This window comes from Drosophila miranda, chromosome 4, assembly GCF_003369915.1.
Source record: "Drosophila miranda strain MSH22 chromosome 4, D.miranda_PacBio2.1, whole genome shotgun sequence".
NCBI classification, from domain to species: Eukaryota; Metazoa; Arthropoda; class Insecta; order Diptera; family Drosophilidae; genus Drosophila; species Drosophila miranda.
This window is the reverse complement of record NC_046677.1, coordinates 29,028,868-29,056,179: the sequence shown is the minus strand read 5'-3', so window position 1 is coordinate 29,056,179 and position 27,312 is coordinate 29,028,868. Positions and strand designations below refer to the sequence as shown.

The following is a 27,312-nucleotide window of genomic DNA, read 5'->3' as shown; positions in this document are numbered from 1 at the left end:
GTTAGACAGAGAAAGAGCGACATGGTAGGCCAGGATTGTCTTTGAAGGATGGTTTGGCAATGCTCTGAGATTAGTTGAGTCATTGGAGTCCCCAGACAGTTGCCCTGGGGAGTATTTCGCTGTTTGACCTATGTATTTCAATGGTAACAGATCCGAATTCTATTAGAAACCCGACATCCATATGTACATACATATGTTTGTGCATACGGTAACTATGGTTTTCTGTTTTTATACAAAATAGCCTCTAACTTTTAAAATAGTCCCAATTAAATGTTGCACTTTTGTTAGTGTACGTGTAGATAAATACTAAAAAAAATACCATATAAATACTAGCTATTATTGGGAAAATACAGAAAAGTATTTGATCTAAGAGACTTAAAGAGATAGAGAAACCTGCGCTAAACATTTTTTTGGTATTTTCTAGTATTTTCTGGTATTTACTGGTATTTCTGACATTTTTAGTATTTTCTGGTATTTTCTGTTAATTTCCAGTATTTTTCTCTTTTATTGTAATTTCCTCATGAATGCCTGATACTCAATTTCCACAATGCTTGGAGCTCACTGGACAAGTACACTGCGAAAATCCCAATAAACGTCGATGGGGAAATCATGTCACATTCTCAATTGAAATATTTAATTTGTGATTTTTTCTCAGTGTTGAATCTGGTCCGAATAAATGGAATTTAAGCGGCCACAATGCAATTTTCAGAAGGCCTCCATTAATATCAGCCATTAGGTGGTAATTAAAATTAAACGAATATGCCACGGAATGCCACTCATTAACGGAACGACATTGCCAGGGTGAAGAAGGAGTAGGCCATTCGAATGGTGGCAAAGAATGCGTTCATGCTGATGCCGACCATTCCGCCCACCTTGATCTCCACCTCCGTAAGCGTGAACTGCATCAGTACGAGCAGAGTGTGGCAGTATCGTCGGCCCATTCCAAGCCAATTGCTGGAGAAGATGGCATATGGCAGTTTGTCGAACTCCATGGACATCAAAGTGCCGTAGTAGCAGCTTGGAAAGAGCTCCAGTACCATGGCCATGAAGTAAACCACATAGTAGATAATCGCAAAGCCGTTCTCCGCAAAGAAAAGTATGTTGATGAGGACAATGGAAATGTTGATGCCACTGGAGATGAATTGTCCGAGCTGTGAGAGGTACAGTGTTCTGTGCATCAAGCGGACAATTCTGAAAGGAAAATATTTGAAGAAGAATGTTGGAGGAAGGGTACAGGTCTTACTGCATTAACTTCCTGTGATCCTCGATATTTTCAATGAGTTTTTTTGCATTTCCTGGCTTTGATGCCTCGTCGTGGTGTCCCATTCGACTCAAACGCATGGCCAAGAGTCTCACGTGTCCAGCAACCACACAAAATGTCACCGGGGGATACGAATCATTGGCCATGTTCTGCAGAATCGTAAGAGTCGCTCCAGTGGCCTGATAGGTAAAACTAAGCCAATATCTAAGGGCTGAGGCTTGGACATCGTAGGGAAACCACGCAGGATATATCAACTTTCGTCCGCTGCTGAACAAAACAGAGGCTGTTCCCGTCACTGTGGCCGATATTCCAGCTGCCACATAACTTTTCGATATGAATTCCGCCACACTTCGAGTATTCTTATGAAAGAATACACGCTCCTCTGGACTTACGGCTCTCTGATCCAACTCTATGAGCAATTGTTCAATTTTCTTGATCTCTGCCAGTCGCCAACGAAAGCAGATGATTTTAAAGCTGCAGAAGAAACTTTCCGCTGTGAAGGGTAGATTCTTGCACACATGCCCTATGGTCCGCTCTTGGAACAAGCCAATGATTAGATGTGTCGGATACCAAATGGTCACAAAGAAATTGAGTATTACATCGAGTAGATATCGCATAGGATACTCGCCCTCGACTCCCAGGAGACGCCAGTAGAGCCAGTAGGTTCTATAGATGTGTCCACTCCTGACATCCGGTGGGTCCGACGCCATGTTCACGACAGTTTGGGTTCCTCCCAGACGGTTGTGGCTCTTATAGTCGGGCTTAGGAATAATTAATTATGACACCTTTGTTGGGTGGGCGTAATTGTTGACCCCATAATTACACTTAATTAGTTTTGAACCTTTTCACACTTGTTTTTAAATAACTAATTATTTAAAATGACTGTGGGTATTCCGACGTGCCTCTTATGCTAGAGTTTCACGTAATTGCGACATGCCCACACGCACAATTTCGTTATCTTTGTTGGATTCGTTCGTTTATTTATTCATCTATACCATTTCGCCACCATATTTTTAGTTAACAATTTCGTAACTAAATGAACTCATTTTCGCAGCGACATGGCCAGGGTGAAGAAAGAGTAGGCCATTCGAATGGTGGCAAAGAACGCATTCAAACTAATGCCAATCATGCCGCCCGCCCTGATCTCTACCTTCGCCAGCGTGAGTTGCATGAATATCAGCAGAGTGCGACAGTACCCGCGGTCCATTCCCACCCAATTGCTGGAGAAGATGGAGTCCGTCAGCCCATTGAGCTCTATGGATATCAGGGTACCATAGTAGCAGGATGGAAAGATCTCCATTAGCATCGCCATAAAGTACACGCCATAATAGGTCATCGCGAAATTGTTGTCCGCAAAGAACAGAATGTTGACGAGCGTAATGGCAATGTTGATGCCACTCGAGATGAATTGTCCGAGTTGCGAGAGGTGCATGGTGCTACGCAGCAGTTGCACGATGCTGAAAGATATATTCTTAGAAGTTAGAGACAAAAAGAAGACAGATAGTTTCAGATGTGCGCTTACTTCATTAGCTTTCTATAATCCTCAATGTTGTCTTTTAATTCTCTGACAATGATCTCCTTCGGCTTTGTGAGATCATATCCCATTCGACTCAAACGCATGGATAGGAGTCTCACATGTCCAGCCAGCACACAAAATGTCATCGGTGGATACGAATCATTCGCAAGATTCTGCAGAATCGCCAGACTATGCCCAGCTGCCTGATAAGCGAAACTTAGCCAAAAACGCTGATCCGATGAATACACATCGTAGGGAAACCAACCGGGATATAGCAGCTTTCGTTCACGACGAAACAGGCCAAAGGCTGTGCCCGTTATAATGGCCAAGATGGCGGCCACGAGAAGGCTTTTCCAAATGAATTCCGCCACACGGATTGTTTCCCTATAAAAGGACGAACGCTCCCCTGCAGTGGCGATTCGCTGATCCAACTCCATAAACAGTTGCTGGACTTTCTTGATCTCTGCCAATTTCCATCGAAAGCATATGATTTTGAAGCTCGAAAAAAAGCAGGAGGCCGTGATGGGGATACCTCTGCAGACCTCGGCCAAGGTTCCGTCGCAAATGAGGCCAACGATTAGGTGTATGGGATACCAAATCGTCACAAAGAAGAACTGCATAATAAGCAGTAGATATCGTAGTGGATGTTCGCCCTCGACGCCCAAGAGACGCCAATAGAGCCAGTAGGTTCTATAGATATAATCACTCGCGATAACCGGCGAAGGCAACTCCATGGTTGAGACAATGGAAAGGCCTTCGCAAAGTTTCTGTTCTTATATTTAGCTCTGGGGAATAATTAATTATGACATGTGTATGACTAAATAATTAATTATCCACAATTACACAGCGTTAAACACTTTTAAGCATGCAACGTCTGTTCTGTAATAATCAGAAATGGGCAAAGGATTAATTGAAAGAGTTATCGAGAGTGTGAGGCTAGACAGTGAAGTGCCTCTTAAGAGTAGGGGCCTTATAATATTTCTTATAAAAGTTGCTCCTTTTCTTGTAATCTCTGTTTTATTAGCACGGAGCTCCGTTGCAACGGCAGCGGCACGGACAAAGTTGCCTTAATTCGACATTAATATCTTCCAGTTGCAGCTGCTGCTTCTACTGCCAAATGACGGGGCAAAGGGCTAGGACCAAGTTTTTTCTGCCGAGGTCATTTATGGTTTTAAGAAGAGCCACTGAGACAGAGACCGACGAGAAGCTGCATATTTTGCACTCGTTTTATGGCCTGTACTTTGATTGTCATTGCTTTATGACCGCCCCAACCATCGATGGTTCTTGCATGCAAATTTCCACAGAGCAAGACATGGTTTTAGCTGACATTGTCTTCAGCAGAGAGGCTCCTCCCTCCTCTGAAAAGAGAGGCCATGTCAAGAGCATTTTACGCTTACTTATCTGTGTGGAGTGCACATCCTCTCATCCCACTGTTCTGTGTGTGTGTGAATTTTCGACAAAAAGTTCACTTTTTTCGTTTGGTTTAACTCTGCGTATACGTAATCTCACGAAATGAGGAAATGAGGAACCGTGACAATGACGTGAGAAAACCGCAAAATAAAACGTGGAAACAAAAAAGTGGAGCAAAAACGAAAGTCAGTGCTAACACTTTGAGATATCCTGTAATGAAAAAAAAACACTTAAGAGCTTCCCTTCCCTGTGGGAGGAATCAATCCATATTTTATTTATTGCTTTCAATGTTTGAGTACATCGTTTTAAGATGTAAGTAAGATGGAAGTAAGTAATAAAAGGAAGAATTTTGATGGATGGACAGAAGCCAATGAAGACTCCAGGAAGAATTCGTCTCGGTCGAGCAGAGTCTGCAGTATGTACAGGCGGTTTAAAGCTTTGGTTGTTACGAAAGCCGAAGATACAACTACTTCTTTCACACACTAAGAACTGTGTAATTTTATAACAGCTATATAATTCGGGGTCAGAAATGTCCCCACACTCCCATTTACATTTAAACTCCAAGAATCATATTCGAAGTCGGCTTAAATCTCGCTCTTATGATCCTCTCTCTGAGCGACTCTAGCAGTACTTAATCTGTCCCCAACAGAAACTCACTTAAAATACAGCAATAGAATAGGCAAATGACAAGAGTAGCGGACAGAACATTTGAGATTTGAGTCCATTCATGCACTGAGAATAATCCTACGACCCGACCACACACCAAACCCATATACCCTTATGACCAATGGGCACAATAAAGGTGAGGGATGGAAAGGGAAGGGAAAGGAAGAGCAGTTAAAACTTTTTGCGGTTTCTCTCCGCCCACTCCACTCCACTGCAGGGGCAAAAATGTTGCAAAAGTTATTTGATTTGGAATTTTTGTTAAAGTTTGTTCCCTTTTCTATACGATTTTTCGACTGCTGCGAATGTGTTTTACTGTACAACTAAATTAATGAAAAATCACAACTGTGTGCAAAATGTAATTTAATCTGATATCTTTTTTTTCTGTGCTGTGACGAGGCTCGAGGGCAAATGGGGCACGTGGCATTCGATAAACTTTCGCAGGAAAGCGTCTGACAGTTTTCAAACATTTATCAAATGGCAGAAGTGAGTCCCGCCACAAAAACTTCGAACTTGTCGTATTGTTTGTACTGTAATTTATTAGATTTTTCTTCTTAGATATTTTTTTGTGCAAGTGTCTAGCTTTTATTAGCATTCCGCGCCACAAAAAGCAAACAAGAAGGAAACGTCAAGTAAACAATTAAATGTTCATTGGGAAACTGCTGCAAAATGCATCATTTAATAGTTTAATGCCCATAAAACAGATCCCTTTCATCTCTAGAGCCAGAAAAGAGCTAAAAATTTCGGAACAAAACCATGTCTCTGTCCATTTTGTTTGGCAAAAGCCAATGTAAATTTTGTGCTGAATATAATTTGATAAATAAATTTGAATGTGTATAAAACAGAACTTTGCAGGGAATAGAATTTTCATCTGTTAAGTATCTTTAGTTTTATGTGCTTTCGGTTCTGAGAAATACTCTGTATAGCTGATTGATAGGTTAGATACTTGGGGTTTCATTATGGCCTCCAATTTCCCCTAGCCTTATTCCAAGTCTTTTGTTTATCTCCGTTTCGAGGGCATTGTGTCAAGTATTTATCGCTTTATCGCTTTATTGCTCGTTCCGTTATGCTTTGTTCAACTCATTTTAAACGATTTTTCACTGCGAAAATATATAGTACGTACTACGTATTCCCAGGAACAGCGCACAACAAAATTGTGTTTATGTTTTCGCTTGTGGTTTGATATTTTCTAATTTTTTAACCACCAGGAGGTCAGGGGGGTAAAGTGGAGCCAAGAAATCGCCCAGCTGCGTTTGTTTACTTCGGTCTAGTCCAGGGGGGGTGGGGTGTCTGTACGATTATCTGTGGGTGCTGCAGCCAGAGGTGTAGCGCCAAGGGGGGTTCCAGAAAGAAGATAGAAACCCCCTTGGGGCTACGCTCCTCTTGCCTTCCTCCTCGTTTTCTGTGTATCCGCAGTACTTGCGGCAAACTCTGCTAATCGTCTAATTTTATCATGTGGTTTTCCCCATTTAAGTGCCTCCAAGTGTTGAACGATTTGTAGTGTAGTTCTCTTATTTTCTCCAAACCACATGCCCAACGCCCCGCTCCCTGCCCCTCGCAAGTGGCTTTCACTTTGCTGGAATTCCTTTCGAGTGCATTTTGCTTCATTCTTTGCTTATCATTAGGGTAAGTGCTTGCTGCACATTTGACCTTGCCACGCCTACTCATTAGAGGGTGAATAAATGAATGAATGTGTGACCATGCCCCCCCAGGCACCCAAAGGGGGTTTTGTTCTGTATGAAAATTAATTTGAATGCCAGAAAAGTGGATGTTGAGCGAAAGCAATGCTGGTCACGCGCTTTTCATATTTGTTAGCTTCTCAAATTGCGCATACGCCCTGTCTGCCGGGCTGCTACGCTGGCAATCAATCAAAAATGCGCTAACATTACGGAGCCTGCCGCCCGAATCCGATTGCGGGCTGTCCGTCGTCCGTGGCTCATCTGCGGAATCCGTACAATGTTTCCGGCTACAATTTAGCATAGAACGCGCTTCGCACCGCGTGGCTGCCAAACAAAAGTTTCGCTTAGTCAGAGGCCGCTCCGCTTGCGACACAGAAGTTTTGGGTCGCCATAAAGTTTGCCCCACGAGTGGAATGGAATGAATTCCGAATGATGGAAATAATTTCTATTCATACTGAAAGATGATGCTGAGATTTGGTAGAACTTTTGGAGACGGAAATGTGGCACCTTTATGGGTAAAAGAGGAAGGACACTATCCACAGACTCTATCGCCTGAAATCCATTCCCATTTGAGATGTAATAAATGACACCCTTTGGGCTATGTAATTCCCCTTCAATCACACCTTTCTCAATGGTTATCCCCATATGTCCAGATCAGCTGTTATATCTCTAACTGTCATATTAGAAACCTTATAATTGCTCTATTTCTATGTGGATGGAGGCGTTGTTCCATTTCCTTTCGACCAGCATATCGTTGTCACAGCAGACGCCCACAAATGCAGACATTTCAATTGTTGTCAGTGCCAAATAATGTTTGGGGGTCAAGCCTCAACCGTTCGGGACATTATTTGGCACTCGAAAGGCTGGGTTCTGAGCCTCTGCTCTGCTCGTCTATCCTTCTCTCTATTCCGACTTCGAGACCTGCCTGCCGCATGCTCCTTCGACACATCCGTGTCGACGTAGTCGTCATCGTATCCGTAGCACAAAGCCTATGAAATATGAAGCAATTGACGTGAAATTGATTGTTCTGCTCCAAGCAGTGCGTGCCCTGCTCTTTCCCTATCTTTCTCTTTCCCTCAGTTCTCTCTCTCGCTCTTTCTGCGATAGCATCTTGCGGTTTCCCGTTTGCGCTTTATTAACTACAACAACCATAAACTGCAGGGCATGCCACTACCCTCTCTGTACCACATGCCACGTCCTATCCCCCACCTCTCCATCAGAGCCAGAGCCAGAGTCTGTACGAGTACGTCTGCCACTTCACCGTGTGCCACACTCCGGCCCACAGAGCGGCTGCCTCTCGCTTATCGCTCATTTTACACGCTGCCAGCTATGCTAGGCGTTACCGCAAAATTCCTTTCAGTTGGCATATTTTACGTGCCAGGACGACGGCCAGGAGACCTCCTGAGTGCTCTGCTGCCAGGAATTACGCTACTAAGTTCTCTATCGAACTATTTGTACTTGCAGGATTCTATGCCATTCCCAGGCGTTCGCTCCCTTAATTAATGTGATGACTTGGGGGTCAAACAAAAGGTCCAGAGCATCATCAATACATGGGGCACTGGGCGCTGGGCACTGAAGGGCAATCATTCATCACGAGATGAAAAGGGCACAGGGTTAGCATTGGTCGAGGAAGGTACAAATCATGTTGTTCGAATGGGATTTCTAAAGAGAGTTCAAGTTATTCCTAGAGGAAGGATTGTGTTTCTAGAACTCTGGATTCCAATCGAAGGTTAGGGATGTGAAAAGAACTGTGCTAAGATGAGGAATTGTTTGGATAGTTTTTAAAAGTATTCCCCATCTCTTAATTACGAAACACATTTTGTGGCCACATCTTTGGACACTTGAATACGGCACTTTTTCCTGAGTTTTTAAAGTCTCAAATTCAAAATTAGCTGCCATTTAACCAGCGACCAAATCCTTCGGCTTTCACCATATGTCAGACATTCCTCAACCTGCTTAGGGCCTTAAGGACGACAACGGCAATGGTTGGTCATTTATTCCCAACCCAACGCCCAACGCTACTCGTACTTACCTTTACACACACGCTCCATTTCCATTTGTAGGCAATTTTTCAAACAGAGCGACAGAGACAGACAGAGCACAAAGTCCGTGCGCTCTCCAACGAACAGTGGGGCTTTGGGCCTTTGTAGCTTGCCAAAATTTAGCTTCTGAGAGAATAAAAGATATCTTCATGAAATGAACTGTATTGAAACTGCATTCTTCCAAAATTGCAAGGGTACATGGTGCCAAGAAAGAAAGTGCTGGTAGAAAGCTTACGAAACATCAACTTCGTAGTCTTTAAATGGTAAATTTCAACATACATAATGATACATGGGTTTTTAAGTATTTTTAAACAAAATTTGATTTTACAAAAATATTCCATATTAAATTTTTGTCCATTAGCTTAGATAAAAATCCGATTTTACAATTTTTCATATTTTAGATTATCAAAACCACTCACTCTGAAAATTACCCACCCTTTTTCCAGTCAGGCCCCACTGTGCTCGAAGCACATGGCGCGAGCCAACAACATGTTTCCGCAACATGTATCAAGCCAAACGTTTCTCGTAACATTTTTACAATAAGAAAAGTTTAGAACTGCAGCAGCATTCAATAATGTTTCCGCAACATGTTTGCAGCTCAACGCAAAAATGAGTATTTTCACTCAAAATCCACTCAAATTTCTCGATCCAAGCAGCGCTGCTGCCGTCGCCGCCTGCCGCACGCGGTCAAAATGGTCTCACAAATTTTTCGGCCGCGTACAATGAAACAACAAAACAGTGGCGAATTTTGCTTCGAATTCTCGTATTAAGAATATCGCCTGGAATCTGCTCTAAGCCAAGTTACACGTATATTACATACATAGCTGTTTATGTGGAAATATAGAGACGAGTTCGTGATCTATGTTTTGTGTGCCGAAGAGCTCGGTTCTGCCGTTCACTCTGCAGCTAACGGTACGCTTGCTCTCTCAATCCTTCTCTTTGATCAGCAATAAATAAACGTGCTGGAGAAAAACAACAACAGCATCTCTGTGGCCGTGCGTGTGTGCGAAAGTGTGACCAAAGCAAAGGACGGAAAGAGCCGCAAGCTCAAAAGGAATGCAAAAACAAAAGTGCAGCAAGTGCGAGAAAAGGAAAAGATAAAGGAAAATAAAGAAAAATGTAAAACTTGGACAAGTGTAGAAAACGCTGACTCTGATTTACTTTTGTTGTTGTTTTTCAATGGTTTTCAATGCCGCAAAACAAATGCAAGACAAGATAATGCCACCTTTTGTTTGGCGCTTTGGCGCATTTCCTTTTGTATTTTCTTTTTTGCCTGCAGTCAACGCCACTTGTATGGCTTCAAAAATAACCATAATTTGTCCTTGGCCATCGAGCGGCTATTTTTAATGTTTCTGTTGTGTTTCCCCGCCAAAAGGTTTCGACCCAGCGACAGAAACAGTATAAAAAGTGAATGAAAAATAATATATATTTAATTTAATTGAACAACAAATGCCAGAGTGCGGGGAGTGCGTCTCTCTGATTGACATACAGACATACAGAGGGTGCCCCAGGCGCCGCAAGTGTCCTGGACTCTGATGGATGGCCCCCCGTGTGATTTGTGTTTTCTCTTGACATTTTCCTTGCACTCATTTTTCCCCATTTTCCTATTGTTTTTCTTCAATATGTCACAACACAGTCCATAGAGGGGTGGGGGCAGGAGGAGGCTGAGCTAATTTCCAAGGGGAGGCAGAGGCAGAGGCATGTCACCAAAGCTGACGATCTGTTGACGGATTTCTTTTTCATTAGCGTTCCGGCACAGTCGTACAATTTACAATGTATTTTCCAACGCCCTCAATAATTGATGTGTGAACGGAATTTGGGAATTCGGAATTGTCGCTCCGATTGCCAGTAATTGTTCAATAATTTATTTATGACAAGAGGAATATTTTAGAATAGATAAATATAATAGAATAGACTTTAAATGTATCAAAATTGTTATGAAAAAGAATGCACTCTCAAGAGAATCCATTACCATTCTCAGATCTGATAGATTGTACTCTTTTCAGGGGTTAAAGATAGGCACTACAGTCCCTTCAAATGTACAACCTTCCCATTAAATGCAAACATTTAATGTTTCTATTACCTTTTCGTGGCTTTACCCAAGGATTGAATGAGCTGTAGCGAAATTTCCCAGAATTGCGAAATAAATTATTTCGGTTAGACAATCGATACCCAACTTTTTGGTTGATTTAACGACCTTTTTTCATTTTCGCTGCCGGAAAATGTGCATTACAAATGAGAGAGTGGGGAGGCCTCCTTGACACAAGGAAGTAATGCAAATTTATAGTCGCACCCACGCAGCCACACGGTGCCAGGCATTACGTACATGTACGCCCCCCCCAGGACCCCTTCCCACCCAAGAATCCGAGCCTATGTCAGGGATCGCCTACACGGAGAGAGGACACGTTCTCAATAATTTGCACACGTAACCGGGCACCGACCCGACCCAAGTCGACTGTAATTAATTTATGCAATAATTTTTCATTGCTGACATAACTTGGAGCATTTTTCCACAGGAGAATGTTTTAATTTTAGAACGAGTTTTGTTTTAGTTGCCTTAACCCTTGGGGTCGTCCTCATATTGCCACTAAATTTTGCTGTAAGCAAATTGAAACGTTACTCGAAGCGCAGGGGGAGGGGGGGAAGTCCCAAAAGTTTTGATAAATGACTAAAGACAAGGAACATAAAAGGTGGAATGGAGACAGAGTTTCGAGCCGTCACGTCATGAATGCCGGCCATTAGGTTAACTGTTCGTAAGGACAGGAAGTCGCACCGTTATTCTCCCGCTCCCACTTCCTACTCTATTAATTCTAATCCTCTTCACTTTCGTCATTGTGCTTGGCACTTTTTTTTTTGGACACTTCACTTTCGATGATTGGCGGCGCCACTTGGCAGCCCTCCCCCCCCCGCAACAATAGTGGGGCATGAGAAATAGTAGCAACCAGCGACAGCTGCTCTTTTAGGGGTCGCACTTGACAATTGCCATCAAGGACAAGGAAATGCCACGTTCCCTTTGTATTTTTTGATGTCCGAACACGCAATGCGATTGAAGGGCCACACGGGGGAGTTCTCTACCAAAATTATGGAGGACTGTTGTGGACGGCCTGGGAATATCACAGAATCAAGCTCCTTTGGAAAATAATTACAAATTCAATATTTCTATTCTCTATTCATGATTTACCTTCATTTCCCAACGAATGCTGGCAGTTTTTGGGTGCCCCCTGCCACCACTGCCACTGTGGCCTACCCTCGATGTGCCCCCCCCTTCGGTTGGGGACACTAAATGTCAAGTGCACGTGCTGCTACAAAGGCAGGCAGCCAGCCACCCCTTCCGCCTGACCGTCTCTCCCTCTCCCTTCGCTCCCCTTCGGAAAACTGGAAGAGGAACGTGACGTATGACTGATACGTACAGATCTTAACTGCTGCTTTTTCCTGTGGAGGTAGGGCTGCGGGTGTGCCATCTGTCCCTATATTTGTGTGCGTGTGTGTGTGTGTCTGTGGTGAGTGCTTATTAATATATTGCGCATACGCCGCATGTGTCGAGTCGAATTTTTACGATGCCCTGCAAATTGATTTCGCGATACGGCAGCTGCCAGAAAAAAACAAACAAAAACCAATCAATCGGTATCTAAGCAAAAAAACCGTGTTTTACACAGCCCTCAGCTCTCAACCAGAAGCAAAACAATTCGCAATATTTTACAAAAGCAAACTAGCTCTGCGACCGCACAAAAACGGAGAAAACTAAATACCCGAAACGGACAAAAAACAAAAGCTAATTACATTTTGAGGCACAATTGGAGTGGTGGAAGCCCGGAGAAAAGCTGAGTAAGTAAAACCCTGCCATGACCTTCCCCTACGCGTAGTTTCTCAATCCGAAATCTGACCCAAAAAAAAAAGAGAATGGAAACCCGAGAAAATGCATGCATAATGCAAATGCAAGTCAAGGATAGTTTTTGGCAGTGTTCTGGAGGAGGAGGGCCGTGGCGTCGGCCTGGCTCGTGCCTTGGCCCTGCTCTAATGCACTTACAAAGGGGGGCGGAGCCAGCTCTTTTGTCTGCCCGAAAGTTTTATTTGGTTTCTGGCAACAAGAATCTTACATTTAATTATACAGAAGATTAGGTTACCAGTGGGCGTAACATGGCTCCTGGAAAGTATTTAAAAATGTTCATTTTTCTAGGAGAATGAGTAGAGAACCTGCTCAGGCATAATTGGAAAATATCTGGTTGGAAAAATGTGTACAGGTAGAGAATAATCAATGATCTCAATAATCAATGATCTCACAAAATATACAATATTCAGGGTAAATATTTTGTTTATAACAAACCAAAAGATTTATTTCTCTCCTTGGTTGTTTAAAGGCACTAAAAATCTAAGAAAATCTCTGAAATTTTATAATGTAATTAGCAATTTTTGAGGAAAAAAATAAACAAAATATGGCAAGATAATCCATACAATGTTGCTCAGAATTTTCGAAGGTAGCATTTATTTTTGTATTAAATATTTGTAAAACTCAAAGACAGGTCTTTTCATCTCCAGAAGTATCACATATGATTCACACTTCTAGGTGTTCGCCTCCCCCTTGTAATAAGCATGTTCCCCCCTCTAAGAGGTAGAGTATAGCCACTTCTCCTTGAAAGTTTTGCTGGTATTATTTTTTGCGTTTGTAAAGCGTGTTTTAATTTTCTATTTGCCTTTTGATTTGCCTTTTGCGCAGTATGCAAAATAGCAAAAAACACAGAACTATGTATATTGCAGGAAAACAAATTCTTGCTTTGCACTACCCTACAAATAATGGGGTATATTTACTCACAGATGCACCTACAGACACAGCATTTAAGACTCTTTTTGAGGCATTTTTAGTCTTCCAAATTGAACAGATCTACGCCTTTTGCTTGGAATGGGCTTTAAGGATTGGAAAACCGAAGAAATTCTGAGATATGACTTTTGAAAAGTACTCAAGAAATGTACCATATGATGTTCTGAAGGAGGGATCAAGAGATCGGCATGGTTCTGCCTGGAAATTTACTATATTTTCCTTATCCTTTGGCCTTTCTCTTCCACATTTGTACATGCCTTGTAGGGTACTCCTTAGTCTACTCCCAGCTCCAGCATTCCGTTTGTTTTTCTGCGGTTCAATGGCTCTTTCAGTTTATTTTTGCGCAATGCTCCAATTAGGAATTTTGCGCATCTTTGTAGCGAATGCTGCCCGCCCCCCCGTTGGCCCCTCTCTTGCATTCATTTCTCAATTCCAAAACTAATTAGCAAAAGACTGAATGTGAATCATTTTTCAAAATTAATGGATATTTTCTGGCACTGTTAATCACCTGCAACCAGAAGCCAAGGCAAAGATCCAGCGACAGGAGGCAGGAGACAAAGGACGAGTCCTTTGGTGCCTCGTTGGGACCCTTTGAACTTTTGCACTCTTGAACAAAAGCGCTGAAAACTTTGTGGAAAAGTATTTTCCATTTTCTTCAACCATTTTCCATTATGCATGTGAGTGTGTGTGGGGGTGGGGTGGGGTGTTGGAGCCTCCTTTTGATTTATTGTATGGCCTGTGCCACCGCCTGCTTCTGGCAGCGAAACTTTTGATATTTCATTGTGATTATTTGATGATAGTTTAAGCACTGACTTTCCCAAACCCATAACTTTTCCACAGCACACATTTTTTTTTGTGGACGAAAAACCCGTATCTACAATGGGGAAAATGCATTGAAATTTGTAAAGCTGTCAATGCAGGAATACACTCCAATATTCGTTCGATTTGAAATGAGAGAAGTGGTTCTTACAAATGTTTTCCTTCCCCCCAACGAAACAGACAATATTTTCCATTGATAAATCGTTTCCGTTTACAATCGCAGCCCCCATTCCGACGGAATATTATTTATCTGGAGCAGCAGAGCAGCAGCCAGAAATTCAGAATTCAATGAACTGCAGTTTGCCTTACATTTTGAGTGTTTGGGCGGGGGTGGGGGGCGGTGGGCGGTGGGCATTCGAGTGTTTCCCCCATGCATATTACGTATACGCAAATTTTGTGCTGATGATAATGAGAGCACGTGGTCTTCTCGGTCTCGGTCTCAGTCTCTCTCCCGTTTTCGTAATTACACATTTAAGCCATGTGTCATGCATATTGAGAGGCTCATTAAAATGTAGTGGCAACGGTGGGTCGGTGGGTGCTTGAGGAATATTTTTTATGAATCTATTTATACGGAAACTAATGGGTCGTTCTCTTGAACCCATAACTTTCTTTCCTTTCTTGGGGACTTCCTGCTGGCTCTTCTCGTTCAGGTGATTAAATTGTCGCCTGGGGGACAGAGGAACAGAGGAACTCAGGGTTAGAGTCGTTAGGATTTTTGTGTCTAAGAACCAGAACGAGATCCACACAACAATGGGGCATGTGGCATGGGGCATGTGGCATGGGGCATGGGGCATAGCATACATTTCAGGGCATATTTCATGAGCTGTTAATTTCCTCCATGTGTGAATGCAGAAGACGGGGAAAGCGCTTTTAATTGAAAATTCACACGAGAAAAGCGTGGCAGCGGGGAAGGAAACGGCGGGGAATGTACCGCTTAAACATTCTGTTTTCATTCTTTCTTCCGTTTTTGGTAAAACGGCCAACAATGGAGGTGCCGCTTAAGTGGGCGTAAGGACAGACAGCGGGGAAAGCCAGAGCGAGAGAAAGCGAGAGAAAGTCAGAGCGATAGTGAGAGAGGGAGAGAGAGGGCGCACAAAAGGAGGTTAACAAGTTGAAGCTGTTTGCTCTCACATCTAGAAAGTCGTCGTTTATTCTCTGGCTTTTCGCCTGGAAATTATGTGCGAGAAATATTTTTGCAGCACAGTGAAACGAAGGATTACAGGGTGCACCCTCCCCCCCACCCCCCTCTCCCATAACCCCCCCATCAAGTAGGCCAAAGTGAGCTTAACACTCGGTCCCGCCACGCCACTAGAGGAGGCAACAAGGCAAGGCGAAATTAGATGACGCTGCCTCTCGCACACATGCGTACATATATATATGTGTGTGTGTATATCTGCTGAGTGGAAACTGTTTCCACATTCAGTGCGGCTCCACCTGCCTCATGCCACCACATTTGGCTGCCCCATGCCGCAGGCTACTCACGTGAAAAGGCCTGCAGCCTAAATGGGCCACTTGCATTGCCGCTGCCACCAAAAGACGCTCATGGTGTGTGGAGGGGCAGGCTGGAGCCTTGAAACTAACGGGAAGTTCCGACTCAAATGTCACATGGGTTTTCGTTATGTAAGTGGAAAGCTTTAAACAAATACAGGGAACATAAGAAAGTGCTCTTTATATCTGTTTATTGCATGTTCTTCTAACCCTCTGCCATTTATCTATCTATCATCCATTCATTGGCCAAACGGTAGGCAGGAATCATGGATGGAGTCATAGATTTCCTATACTGCAAAAAGCAGAGCAAACAGATTTTATTTGAAGGATTTCCTGTAATTCCATACTGAAAGATGTGTCCCCTCTTGCGATTCCATATCGGAAAATCTAAGGGAAATTCTCTATTATAAAGATACGAGACATGAGACAATGATTTTGTCCACTAGATGACCAAAAATCATGGCAATGGGACCATTATTATAATGAGAATGAAGAAAGGAGTTCCACAGAAGGCCTGCATCCTACGCTTCTCACTCCTCGCTCTCTCCCAGAGTGGCTTTTTTACGACTGAAAATATTTAAACATCTCCTGGGGCTAGACAAATTTATTAATAGATTTCTTTTATTCATCTCTGACTAATATCTTTGACCAAAATATACAGTGTCGGACTTAAGTGTAGGCACAGCAATAACTTCTCAGTTTACGGCTGTGTTTAAAGCTATCCATCGCCATTTTCCAAAGAAAAATAGTTTTAACCAATAAATTAATAAATTTTCTATAAGTTTAGTTAATTTTTAATAAGCATGACTTTATTGCATAATTTATTACAATTTTTTAAATGAAAAATGGTCTACAAATTGTCTGATAAAAGTGTTGTATATAGAGCCCGAACCCTAGAAGCACTTTCCCTCTAGCCAAAACAATGTTTCTGTTTTGTGTTTTTGTTTTTTGAATTGATTTTGCACTTGTTTTTTAATTGCTTTTCGCACGAACGGAGCCAACGAGAAACAAACGGAAATTGAAGCAATTACCAACAAAAATGAAACAATTTGATTTCGAATTCAGTTTCGCAATTGATTTCAATTTATTTAATCAATTTTCTCACAGCTAATTCAATGAATTCTGAATTTATTTTGGATTAAATTTCAAGTATTTACTTAAGCCCGAATGTGGCATTGAATATTTGCTAATTTTTGCTCAATTGTTGCACAATTTTGGCTTATAATTTGGAGCAAAAATTAATTGTAGTTTGAGTGGAAATTTTAGTGCTTTGCTGGGAATTTTGTGGCCACTTCTAGCCTCTGAAACGTCTGTTATTTATGTTGGCTTGGAGCTAAGACCAACTTTCGTGGAGCTCCATTATGTTTTTACACTTACCAAATGATTTATGTGAATCTAAAGATCCATATGTTCTGCAGAATGGCTTCCCAGTTTCGACATTTCCTTCGGGTAGTCCTTCCTTGGCGTTAAATGTCAACGTTTTAGAGAGTACCTGCCTCCTGTGGCCGCAAAACACCTTGTCACTCAGCCATGGCCCCAGGCGAAGGTCGATGTGGATGTCGACCAAGCGGGTCTTTGGTTTGGAAGTCTCATTAATTGCCTGGCCGTCATTTGTGCCGTCAGGAGGGTATCTGTTGCCTAGCAACCGGACAGCCGCAACCCGTAACCGTAACCGTATCTGTGGCGTCTCCAGGCCTGGTCGCTGGTTAAACAAATCAACGCTTTCATGGCCACTAATGCAATCAGGCCGCAATAATTTTAACGCTCAGCGTACTAGCAATTTGTCATTTTCTATTGCACTGCCGGCTGCTGTCGAGCAGGGGGCAAAGGGGGAAAAGCTTTGGCATTTTCATTTCCATTTTTATGCGCTTGTCATCGTTGGGAGCTTCAATGTGGTGGGAGGGAGGGCATGGTAAAGGGATTGGCAAGGGGATTGGAAGGCATGGTAGGGGGGGACTGGGATGGGGATGGAGATGGGGCTTAAGTGCTGCCATTTGCAGCTAGAAAGCGCCTTAGTTGCCTTAGTCTCATTTGAGATACTACGCACACAGAAGCGCACACACACACACACACACACGTTCACATGGATACAGACAATACATAAGTGTGTGTGTGTGGACAAACGTTGAGATGCTTTTTAGTTGATGGGATTGCTTAAGTTTTCTCCTTTGCTTTGGCTCCTTCTTGGGTCTTCTGTCTTTTTTTTGTATACCCGGTAATTGGAGAGTATTCGAAGGGTATGTTGTGGTTGAGCAAACCCAAGGAGGCCATCCTTAAACGGTGTCTATAGAAAGAGGAAGCTTTTATCGGACTATTTTAGGAAAAAAAATCACCATTCAATCGGCTAAAAGTTGTTGTAGAAACATCTTTCGATATCTGCCTGCTTGCCAGGGTATCCTCTGGTCCATCCTTTCGTCCTGGTTAGTTTCTACTAGCTGTCGCAGCACTTAAATGTCCAGCAGGAGAATATATATGTCCTGTCAACACAGTAAATTTTAGACAAAAATACCGCCAGCCGCTGGCCAGCCGAAAGCCATTTGTGTGCCGTCCAGTGTCCCGATTGGATCGATTGGTTCTATTAGATTGATGCAAATGAATCACTTCCTCGAGAGTGTGTGTGTGTGTGTGTGTCTTGTGGCGGCCCAAGTCAATTGGAATACAATTATGTGTGTCCCCAGCGCAGAGGAAAAACACAAAAAATCAATTTAATTTTCCCCCGAAAGCCACGCCAGAGAAAAGTCAAAGTTGTTCTCAGTGTTCGGGCACTGGTTCTGTGGTTAGCCAAGCGTTCAATAGATAACACACGCACACAGATACCCCACACCACAACCACATCTATCACACACACACACACACTCACTTAACATCCATTAAACACTTCATAAAATGGTCATTTCTTGTTCTTGTTCTTTTCATGGGGTTTCTTGATTATTCCCCCCTTTCACCACCCACCTTCTCTGCCCCTTTCTTTGAGTTTTTGTCATTTTATTGCGGCATACTTTCGGGCTTTTTTTTTTGGGGGATGTCTGCCTGCCTTCACCCTTCTCTGCCGTCATTCATTGCGTTGGAATTTTTTTTCGGCAGTCAATAAATCGATTTCTCTGCATTATTTATAATCACTCTGTCACGCAGGAGGCAGGAGGCGGGGGGCAGGCGGTAGTAGGCCTAGCAGCAGACAAAAGGCAAAAGTTAGTTACCGAAAAAACCCCTTTGGGAGCCTTTTCCCCCCACTCTTATTATCCTTCGCTCTCGCTTTTCATTTGTATCTGTCGATCTGAACAATCAGTGATTTTCCGCGGTGCTTTGTTTGTGGATTTTCGTTAATTGTTTTGGCTTGACTGATTACTTTTATTGATTCCGACTGAAAGGCACAACAAATCACAAAAAGCGAACACAGGATTTTGTATTTTGTGACTTGCTTGAATTGCGTTCATCAAAGGGCTGTATAACTTAATGGACGATTGGCTATAAAGACATTTGAATGTCATGAGCAAGTCTGGAATAAAAATGGAACTAAAATAGAGTCTTTTGTCTGTCCACAATCCTCAAACCGGAATTACGCAGAGCCGAAACGTAACAATTTATGGGAAATCAAATAAACTACAGCTATGCACTGAGAGAAAAGTGGGATAGTAAGAAGAAATGCACCTAAATTTACAAAAATATTCGATTTATATATAAAAAAATATTTAATTTAAGTATAATTCACTTTGATTTATATAAGAAGGTATTGAAAAGTCTTGTAAATATTAAATTTTATGGGAAGTATATGGGATAAGGGCACTTCCATGGAAAAGTCCACCACATTCCAGAGCGACAGAGGTTTAAGTTTTCGTCAAATTATAGCCATTTTAAAGAAACATCAATGCCCAACATTTATCGGGAATTCACTTCAATATATTGTCTCGACTTTCACTGAAATTTGAGTTTGAATTGATCGTCGCGAAAACACGAAAAACATATTTTTGTTCCGTGGGAATGCATTGGCTAAAATCTAGAAAACGAATAGTTTCCCAAAATCTACTCAGGCACCAATCCTAGGCTAATCAAAAGCTATTTAAAAAAAGAAAAATACTTTTGAAAATTCGTTTAGTTTTGACCTTTTGACCACTTGCAATGCGTATCCTCCCGTTCGAACTCAGGGAAATGCCAATATATAACTATACAAAAAATATACAAATATTTTATTCAAATATGAAATATTTTTAGATCAAATATTTTCAAAGATTTTATGTTTCCACTCTCTGGGAAAATTTAATGGCATTTATATTTATATTTAAGTGTTACATTCGGATCTCAGAGCGCTGTTTTTTCCTTTCTCCCGGTGTATGGAAATTACTACATAAATCGAGTGGGTGCCTGGCGAAAATCACGTGGCAAACAGAGCCATTGAACCGCAGAAAAGCAAACGAAAGTCGGAGAATGAGAGTCGAGTAAGAGATACCCTGGAAGCGATTAAGCTAAGGAAGGGAGTCTAAGTCTAAAATGCCAGTATCCATTTATCAATCCTTCCGTTAAGACGTCGCGCGTCATGCAGCAGCGCTTCTCGGTCGGTGGGGCGGAAGTAGCGCTGCGTTCTTGCCTGGGATCTGAGCGTAACAGCCTTCTGCTGGTGTCGCATGGGCCGCATGTAAATAATTGTTTCAATCTCAAGCCTCTATTCGAGAGAACATTCCAAAAGTCGGAAAATTATAAAAATGTTCCCAATCCCAATCCTTAATAATTCTTTGGATTACATTTGCCTCTGCCCAAGTCGGAATTCATTTGAATACATATTCCGAATAAAGTTTCCCTCTTTGACACGCCCCCCCCCCCCCCCCCCCCCCCCCCCCCTCTTTGTATTTGTACCTTTCTGGCCAGAACATCTGCTGCTCGGCCAATTCTATTTTATCTAGAAACATTTTCCGGCCATAGCCCTCTTTGTTTTGCTAGCTTTCGAATCGTTTTAACTTGGCCAAGAACTCAATTAGAGTTTTGTTGTGATTCCATTTGGACAGCGGGCTACGTACAGAATTTTCATATAGAAAATTTCGGGCTGTTTCGGTCGTTGGGTCTTGCGTTTGGTTTGGGGTTTTTGGCTTTTCGATTTCAAGGCTCTTGACGCCGGCTTTGCGGGGGAGTGGAGTGCTTTGGCAGTTTTCCTTGGTAATGGGAAAAGTTTCGCATTTCTCTTTTTTGCCCCATAAGTTTTTTTCCGGCCATACTAGTTTCGTTTTTGAGGCGTGCTAAATTTTGTAATTGGCCAAGAGGAGAACCTGTTGGCCAGAAGGAGGGTGGGTGGGATCTCCTTCATCGGATCTGTGGGGGAACCGCAAAAGTGCGGCCCAATCATACATTATGTATGACATGATTGGCGTATTTGTGGCGGCATCGAATGGGATTATGGCCTTGAACTTTTTCCGCCCCCATCCACCCATCCACCCAGCGTGGGCCCTTGTAGGGCGCCCTCCAGTGGCTTTGTCATTGATTTATTGGCTTTCAGCTCTCCCTCTCCGTCCCCTAAATCATGTACAAGTGTCTGTGGTGGGTGGTGGGTGGTGGTGGGGGGTGTGTGTCTGTGGTGAAAGAAATTTCATTTAAACTTGTTCTCGACATATATTACTTTTATCTAGCAGCCCCACGGGGAACATTGTTTTAGAAGCTCAGGAAAGTTGTCGTTTTTCTTAGCCGAAACACCGCCTACTTTTGCATAATTAAAAGCCGCAAAGACAGGTGCGAATGAGAGCAAAGTTTTTGTGCCCCTGACACGGTTTTTGTAGGCGCCACTAAGCGCCTTTTGTTCCTTTAACTATGCAGCCTGACAGGCAGTTCCGTGTCCCCACAAATCCCATATACTCTCTGCCACTTAATGCCCAACAAATTGCCAGCGATTGACATAATTTATGTCAAACACAAGTCGGGTTAGGTGTGTGTCCTTGTCTCTGGCTCCCGGGGGATCAATAAAAATGCCCCAAAAAGGGATGACAAACTCTCCGAGACCCACGCACAGGCATCCTTATTCGCTTTAACAGCAAAAAGAATACGAATTGTGTCCTGTGTCCAATCATCTATGTAAAGTTGGTGCATGGTCCAGAGATTAGACGACCTTTGTCCTTGTTTTTGCCACCAAAACGGGAGGTAGGTGTGGGGTTCAAGGGCTGACAATCAATTTCTATACGATTTGAACAATTGATGCCAGTCGCTCCATCAATCGGCTTTGATTTGAAGAAAATCTCCGCCGCAGATTGATGGATGCATTGAGAACGAGCGCAGATTTTTAACCATTTTATTGGCGTTTGATTTGGCGTCTTAGAAACTGTGAAATGGGGATGGCAAGAGGAGTCAATTCAGCCAAGAATTTGCGGTATTAAGTCCCTCCCACTAGAGGCTGGGATGAAGATACTCTCGAGGCAAGGCACCGCTTATGTGCTGTCAGGATCGCCTGCGCGTTTGGGACTAGATGATCATCGCAGGACTAGTTTCAATAGTAGAGAACGTGAGGGAAAAGGCCGAGCTATCCCCCAGGGATACCCACAATCCACAAAGGGCGCTGGACCCATAGGGTTATTTCAGACATCAAGCTGTGATGATGCTTCTGATCGAAAGAGAGAGTTCACATTGAAATAAAAGTACGAATATCATGTGTATATTTCCAACTAGTAAGCGACCAGATATCCGTTCAGTTTGATCATAAAATTCAAGTAAAATTCGTTGAAAAAATGCACCACCTTACACCGAAATGTAAATGGTGCGGCATCTTCGTAGTGTTGATGATCTCCGTTGCCGTTTACTACGACACTCAGATCAATGGCCAGGGGATATTTGCGGAGTCTGCCACAGGAAAAGCCTTGAAGGACGCTGGAGTACTGCCACTCCTGCAGAAGGGCTGCGATGTGGCCTTGGTGGCCGGCGCTCGGGGATTCCAGTGCTATGAGAAATACGTGGATCCCTATGTCGTGATAGTGTCCCAAATGGTGGAGGATCTCGTGCGCCAGTCCTTGAGCGATGCGGGGAACGTCTACGAGTGGGCAAAGGGATACTTCAACGAGAGTTGGACCCTGCAAGTGGATGTCGTGGATCAGTATGTCCCGAATTTGTCGAAAAAACTCAAGGCCTTTGCCTCGGGGGCCATGGAAAGCTACAATGAAACCGCCACGATATTGAACGATAACTTTCATCAAATGATTATCTTTGCCTGGAAATGCAACAGGGAGTTCCACGAGAAAGTTGATGAATATGCCAAGCGGCAGTTGTTCTAAGAACAAGACGTCTTAGTCGTTAAAACTGATGGTTCTTCTGCCAACAAAACACTATGACACAGAGGTCACCGAAGAAATACACCCACAAAAACATCTACCAAAAAGCAGATCTTAAAACTTACATTTTGTGCCATTTTTCCCCAAATGAAAATCAATTATAATTCATTTTCCTTCAGCAATTTCCTTGTACATTCAATTATCTCTGAAACTCTTCATTTTCCCTCAAACAAATTGTGTTTCCTGTGCAATTTGCTTGCTGGCCATCGTTTGAGATAAACAAAAATGTCTTTTAAATGTTGGCCATTAGGCAAAGTGTCCCTAAAACACACACCCAAAGGTATATGCCTGATAAGGACAATCCTTGGCAGGGGACAGAGGGTGGGGGGAGGGGGGGGCACTGAAATGAATGGAAGTAGGCACCGTTGAGCCGCCTCCGACATCATCGTCCGTCACCCATCAGCAGCCATCAAATCCCGTCGCAGTCCCCCGTGCCCCTCCTCACTCCCCTCTCCTGCATGTGCTGTCCAGCATCCTGCAGCCCGGCCCGCCCCGTCGCTTAAAGCAATGAACTTTAAGTAATTTGCTTTTACTGCCTGACAAGTGACGAGTAAAACAAAATGTGGCGCTTACTTTTCTACTTTTTATTTCAGTTTCAGTCGAAGGGCAGGGCCAGGGTATGATCTATTGCAGGGCTTGTATGTGACGGGGATTTTCGGATGAATTTCTGTGAGATATGTGCCATTCTGAGGAGAGAAAAGGAGCCTGGGGCATCCACAATTGTAAAGATATAAAGCTATTTCCTACCAAAATCATCAGTATCTATGGATTGCCTAGGGGCAAGGGGGTATTCTTTAGTCGTAACGCCTAGCCCTCGCTTCATATTTGCTTTTCTCCCGTTGCAAGACTCTCTGGGAGCATGGTGGCCTGGTGGCATGTTATCAAAATCAATTTGCGGGGCGTCCGGGCGACAGCCGGCTCCCCAGCATCAAGCTCAGTTTGTCGCCTATTTTGGTGCTCTATTTTTGAGTTTGCAACTTGTTGTTGCCACTGCCGTTGCCATTCTATTGTGCAATGTTCCGGAAGGCTGCTTTGTTTCAGCAAAATGCGCTATAAACAAGAGCCAGCGCATAAAAAGCGAGCACAAGTGTGTGTCTAACCATTTGCTAGATACGTATCTCAGCCGGCAGTCCGCCTCCTGCCAGTGGGAGTGTGTACTGCTACCAGTACAATGTTTGTCGGATGATTGAGTTGGTCGCAGCTGCAATTTATGCTCTGGCCTCGCAGCTGGGGCTCTGCTGCTGGTCCTGGCCCTGCCACTGATTGCCTGGTGGGTTATTTTTCCTACTTTTCAAGCTTTGTGGCTTGTAAGTGGGAGATTAGCCTGGGATCTGGTTGGAAAAAATTAAGGGATGCAATGTTCCTCCCAAGTTTAAGCTCGTCTTTAGAGGTAGTTCCTCTGAAGTACAGATGTTGCCCAACGAGGCTTGAAATCCTTTGAATTCCATTAACGTAAGCTACCCATGAAATTGCCAATTTATTATATGTATAAATATGTATAAGTGTGTATGTGTGTGTGTGTGTTTATGCCTATAAATATCGTGCATATATTAATAGCTTCCGCTCTAATGTATCTCCTTTCATTTCCGCCCCACTCCCCCATTCCCCGCACTTTGTGTACAGCTGATTAAATGACCGCAAAAAATAAAAGCTCAACAAGAAAATACATACCTCATCACATTAAACCAGCTCCCATTTCCCATTTCCCAGCGGAAAAACACCAGACCACAAAAGCATTATGTTCCTTTTCCCAGGAAGGAAGGAAGGAAGGAGAATGCGACTTTGTATCTTGGAGATTGTTTTTTTTTTGTAAGCTGCTTATTACAGCTCAAAAATTTCACCGGGCCCTGGCCTGCAATCTTCGCAAAATTGTCAAATATTTTTAGGAAAAAACACAATGAAATAGAGTTCACTTTTGTGTCCTAGAATTCCGCAGAGGGGACAGAGGTCCTGCCGAAGGTGGACTGCTTGTAACATTGTTTTAAAAGGACAAACGTCTTGCCTTCTATTTGGGTCGCCAAGCACTCAGGCAGGGGCCAACGAGTGAGAGGGAGAGTGGTGGTGGGATGGGAATTCCACACATCCACACTGTGACATAGGTATGGGTGTATCTATGTGTGCCTTAGCCAGGTGACAGACTAAGCGCTTTAAGCCGGTTGAGAGAGCACACCTAGACGACACCGAGAAGAAGAAAAAGAAGGAGGGACAGGGCACAGAGGTTCTGGGTTTCACTTTCACTGGAATTTCATTAGAATTCCGTCGTAGAAAGATGTACTTGAATTCGAATGAGAACACGCTTGAATTCGACTGCTTTTATGGGCTCCTGAAGGAGTCAATCATAGACAAAGAAGCACGAGTGAATGAGCCTTCATCGTTCCACAAAAACTTCAAAAATCTAGGACTCTTCTTAGAGGATTTTTGTAGAATCTGTGGTCCCCCGTTCACTCTTGACATCCTTGAACATAGATTTAAAACTTTTCTATGCGTGGGGCTACAACTTTCCACTAAATTGAATGTTCTGTGGACCTGAAGTGGGGTCTGCCAGCCAAGGAGGACTTAAACTATCGCCAGGGATCCCGGCAACCCGGCAGCCCAGCATCTGTAGTTAATTTCCACTTCCGAGGCAGATTGTCTAGCAAATAGAGTAATTTAAATAAAGCGTTGCACAAATGTGCCAGACAGTTTTCTTCCTGCTTGGCATTCGCTCCAAGCTGCTGCCATGAGTGCATGGTTATTCCCCGAGCAAAGTTACAGGCATGTCAACACACACACACAGACAGCGAGGAGTCGATGCTGTAACAGATAGAGATACACTGGCAGATACAGATACATTCCGTAGCATCTGCCCGTTGCACTTGTGCTGACGTTTGGTTATTTGATACAATTTGCCAGTGCCAGGGCCACTGCTCCCGGACGTTGCTCAATTTTTGAGGCAGTCAACTGTGCAACGTGTCGGTGGCAAGCCACAGAGCGCAACACCGAAAGGGATGGCGATAGATGTGGGCCAACAAAGTGTCCTAGCCCGCAGTATCTGCATCGGAAAGTCTGCTACGCGACCAGCAATAAATTTGCATATTTCCTGCCAGCTTCTCCCCCCGCCCAAGCCGAATGCTGATGCTGCACGAAGTGCTGCCTTGCCTCCAAGTGAAAAACAACGACAAAAACAAATTGTTTTAAAACGAAAATAGCTAAATAATAAAAAAGCGCCTGAAAGCGGTACAAGCACATTGGGAGCTCCTCCTCCTCCTCCTCCTCCGGCTCTGGCTTTTCTTTTCTTGTGCCACTCATCAAATTTTCATGTGTTGAGAAAATTGAGCCATTTTCCATTCTCCATTCTGGCATTTTATTTTTGTTTATTGCTTGGCCGTGCCGTGTCCGTTTATGCGCATAATTTATGCATAAATTTCAATTACCGTGCGCCCCAAAGTATGCCCCGGCAAATTTACACACAGCTTGCGACTCGCTTTAATTCACTTACACTCGAGAGGGAAGCAGGGAATGGGGCTGGGAATGGGACAGCAGCAGCATTATGTCATAGTCATGCTGGGGGCAGACCCTCTCCTCCCTAGTACTTTTGTTTGATTTATAATCGGAGGTGTTCATGGGGAATCTACCCGTAAATTGAGATCTTTCGACAGTCACGAAAGGTGTAACCAAGAGAGAGAGAGAGAGAGAAAGGGGGAGCAAAACCATTAAGATACAATTTTGATTTATAATCCAGAGGAAATAGGGAATGTGCTTCAGCAAAAACATGGAAAGAATTTCACTTGGAATTGATACTTTGATACGCAGAAATAAACCATCATTTAAATGGTAACAGATATCGAGGAAATTCTAGCATATAATATACAAAATTAATATAATGGATTTGCAATTTTTGAGGAATTTTTGGCGGTCAGAAATGATTAATTTTTCATTTTTTTTTGCCCATACAAATTTTAAACATATTTAATCAAGTATGCCTCTAAATAATACATCAAAAACTGCACAGCTTGTGGCTTTTGTTGCTTTTGACTCTGTTTATAAATCGTTGGATTTTCGGTTGATTATACAAGCCTTTTGCTTAAAATTTTGCATTGATTTAGGTGCCGCATTCAATTTACTTTGTAATTAAAACGAAAATTGCTGTAACGCTGCTGGCAAACCTTTTGGGCAGCGAATACTCGTAATACCCATGTTATTTTATCCGCACTAATGAATTTCCCATTTTAATTCTTCATCAAAACGTGCCACACATTTCTACCAGTCAAATTCCAGGCCCTCTCCGCTGACCGTGCACGCCGTTTGAGTCCATATCGTTTTGTTTTTTGTTTTTGGCTGAAA

The 27,312-nt window shown here is 43.1% G+C and overlaps 4 protein-coding genes across 4 annotated transcripts in view; 2 read left to right on the top strand and 2 right to left on the bottom strand.

Annotated features, from left to right (window-relative positions):
* Window positions 1-534: 534 nt before the first annotated feature.
* Window positions 535-2,038, bottom strand: LOC108161304 (odorant receptor 33a-like). The gene is made up of 2 exons (XM_017295524.2): window positions 1,244-2,038; window positions 535-1,191 (listed from the first exon to the last, which is right to left on the bottom strand). Exons 1-2 carry the CDS (start codon window positions 1,969-1,971, stop codon window positions 780-782), a joined length of 1,140 nt encoding a protein of 379 aa, XP_017151013.1. The 5' UTR covers window positions 1,972-2,038; the 3' UTR covers window positions 535-779.
* A 265-nt stretch (window positions 2,039-2,303) lies between these two features.
* LOC108161303 (odorant receptor 33b-like) lies at window positions 2,304-3,511 on the bottom strand. The gene is made up of 2 exons (XM_017295522.1): window positions 2,784-3,511; window positions 2,304-2,718 (listed from the first exon to the last, which is right to left on the bottom strand). Exons 1-2 carry the CDS (start codon window positions 3,509-3,511, stop codon window positions 2,304-2,306), a joined length of 1,143 nt encoding a protein of 380 aa, XP_017151011.1.
* An 8,840-nt stretch (window positions 3,512-12,351) lies between these two features.
* The window catches only part of LOC108162501 (calcium/calmodulin-dependent 3',5'-cyclic nucleotide phosphodiesterase 1), a 113,757-nt gene continuing 98,796 nt past the window's right edge, over window positions 12,352-27,312 (top strand). Inside the window, exon 1 of the mRNA XM_033394106.1 lies at window positions 12,352-12,396. The gene's annotated coding sequence lies outside the window, so the exon portion shown is untranslated. The remainder of the gene's footprint in view (window positions 12,397-27,312) is intronic.
* On the top strand, window positions 22,393-22,932 carry LOC108161302. The gene has a single exon (XM_017295521.2). The coding sequence runs from the start codon at window positions 22,393-22,395 to the stop codon at window positions 22,930-22,932; it is 540 nt and encodes a 179-aa protein (XP_017151010.2).

Excerpts from the sequence above, each read along its gene's own strand:
- LOC108161302 (XM_017295521.2), top strand. The coding sequence starts at position 22,393 with ATGCACCACCTTACACCGAAATGTAAATGGTGCGGCATCTTCGTAGTG.
- LOC108161303 (XM_017295522.1), bottom strand. The coding sequence starts at position 3,511 with ATGGAGTTGCCTTCGCCGGTTATCGCGAGTGATTATATCTATAGAACC. Across the intron at positions 2,719-2,783 it reads GATTATAGAAAGCTAATGAA|CATCGTGCAACTGCTGCGTA; the intron begins GTAAGCGCACAT and ends TATATCTTTCAG.
- LOC108161304 (XM_017295524.2), bottom strand. The coding sequence starts at position 1,971 with ATGGCGTCGGACCCACCGGATGTCAGGAGTGGACACATCTATAGAACC. Across the intron at positions 1,192-1,243 it reads GATCACAGGAAGTTAATGCA|AATTGTCCGCTTGATGCACA; the intron begins GTAAGACCTGTA and ends TTTTCCTTTCAG.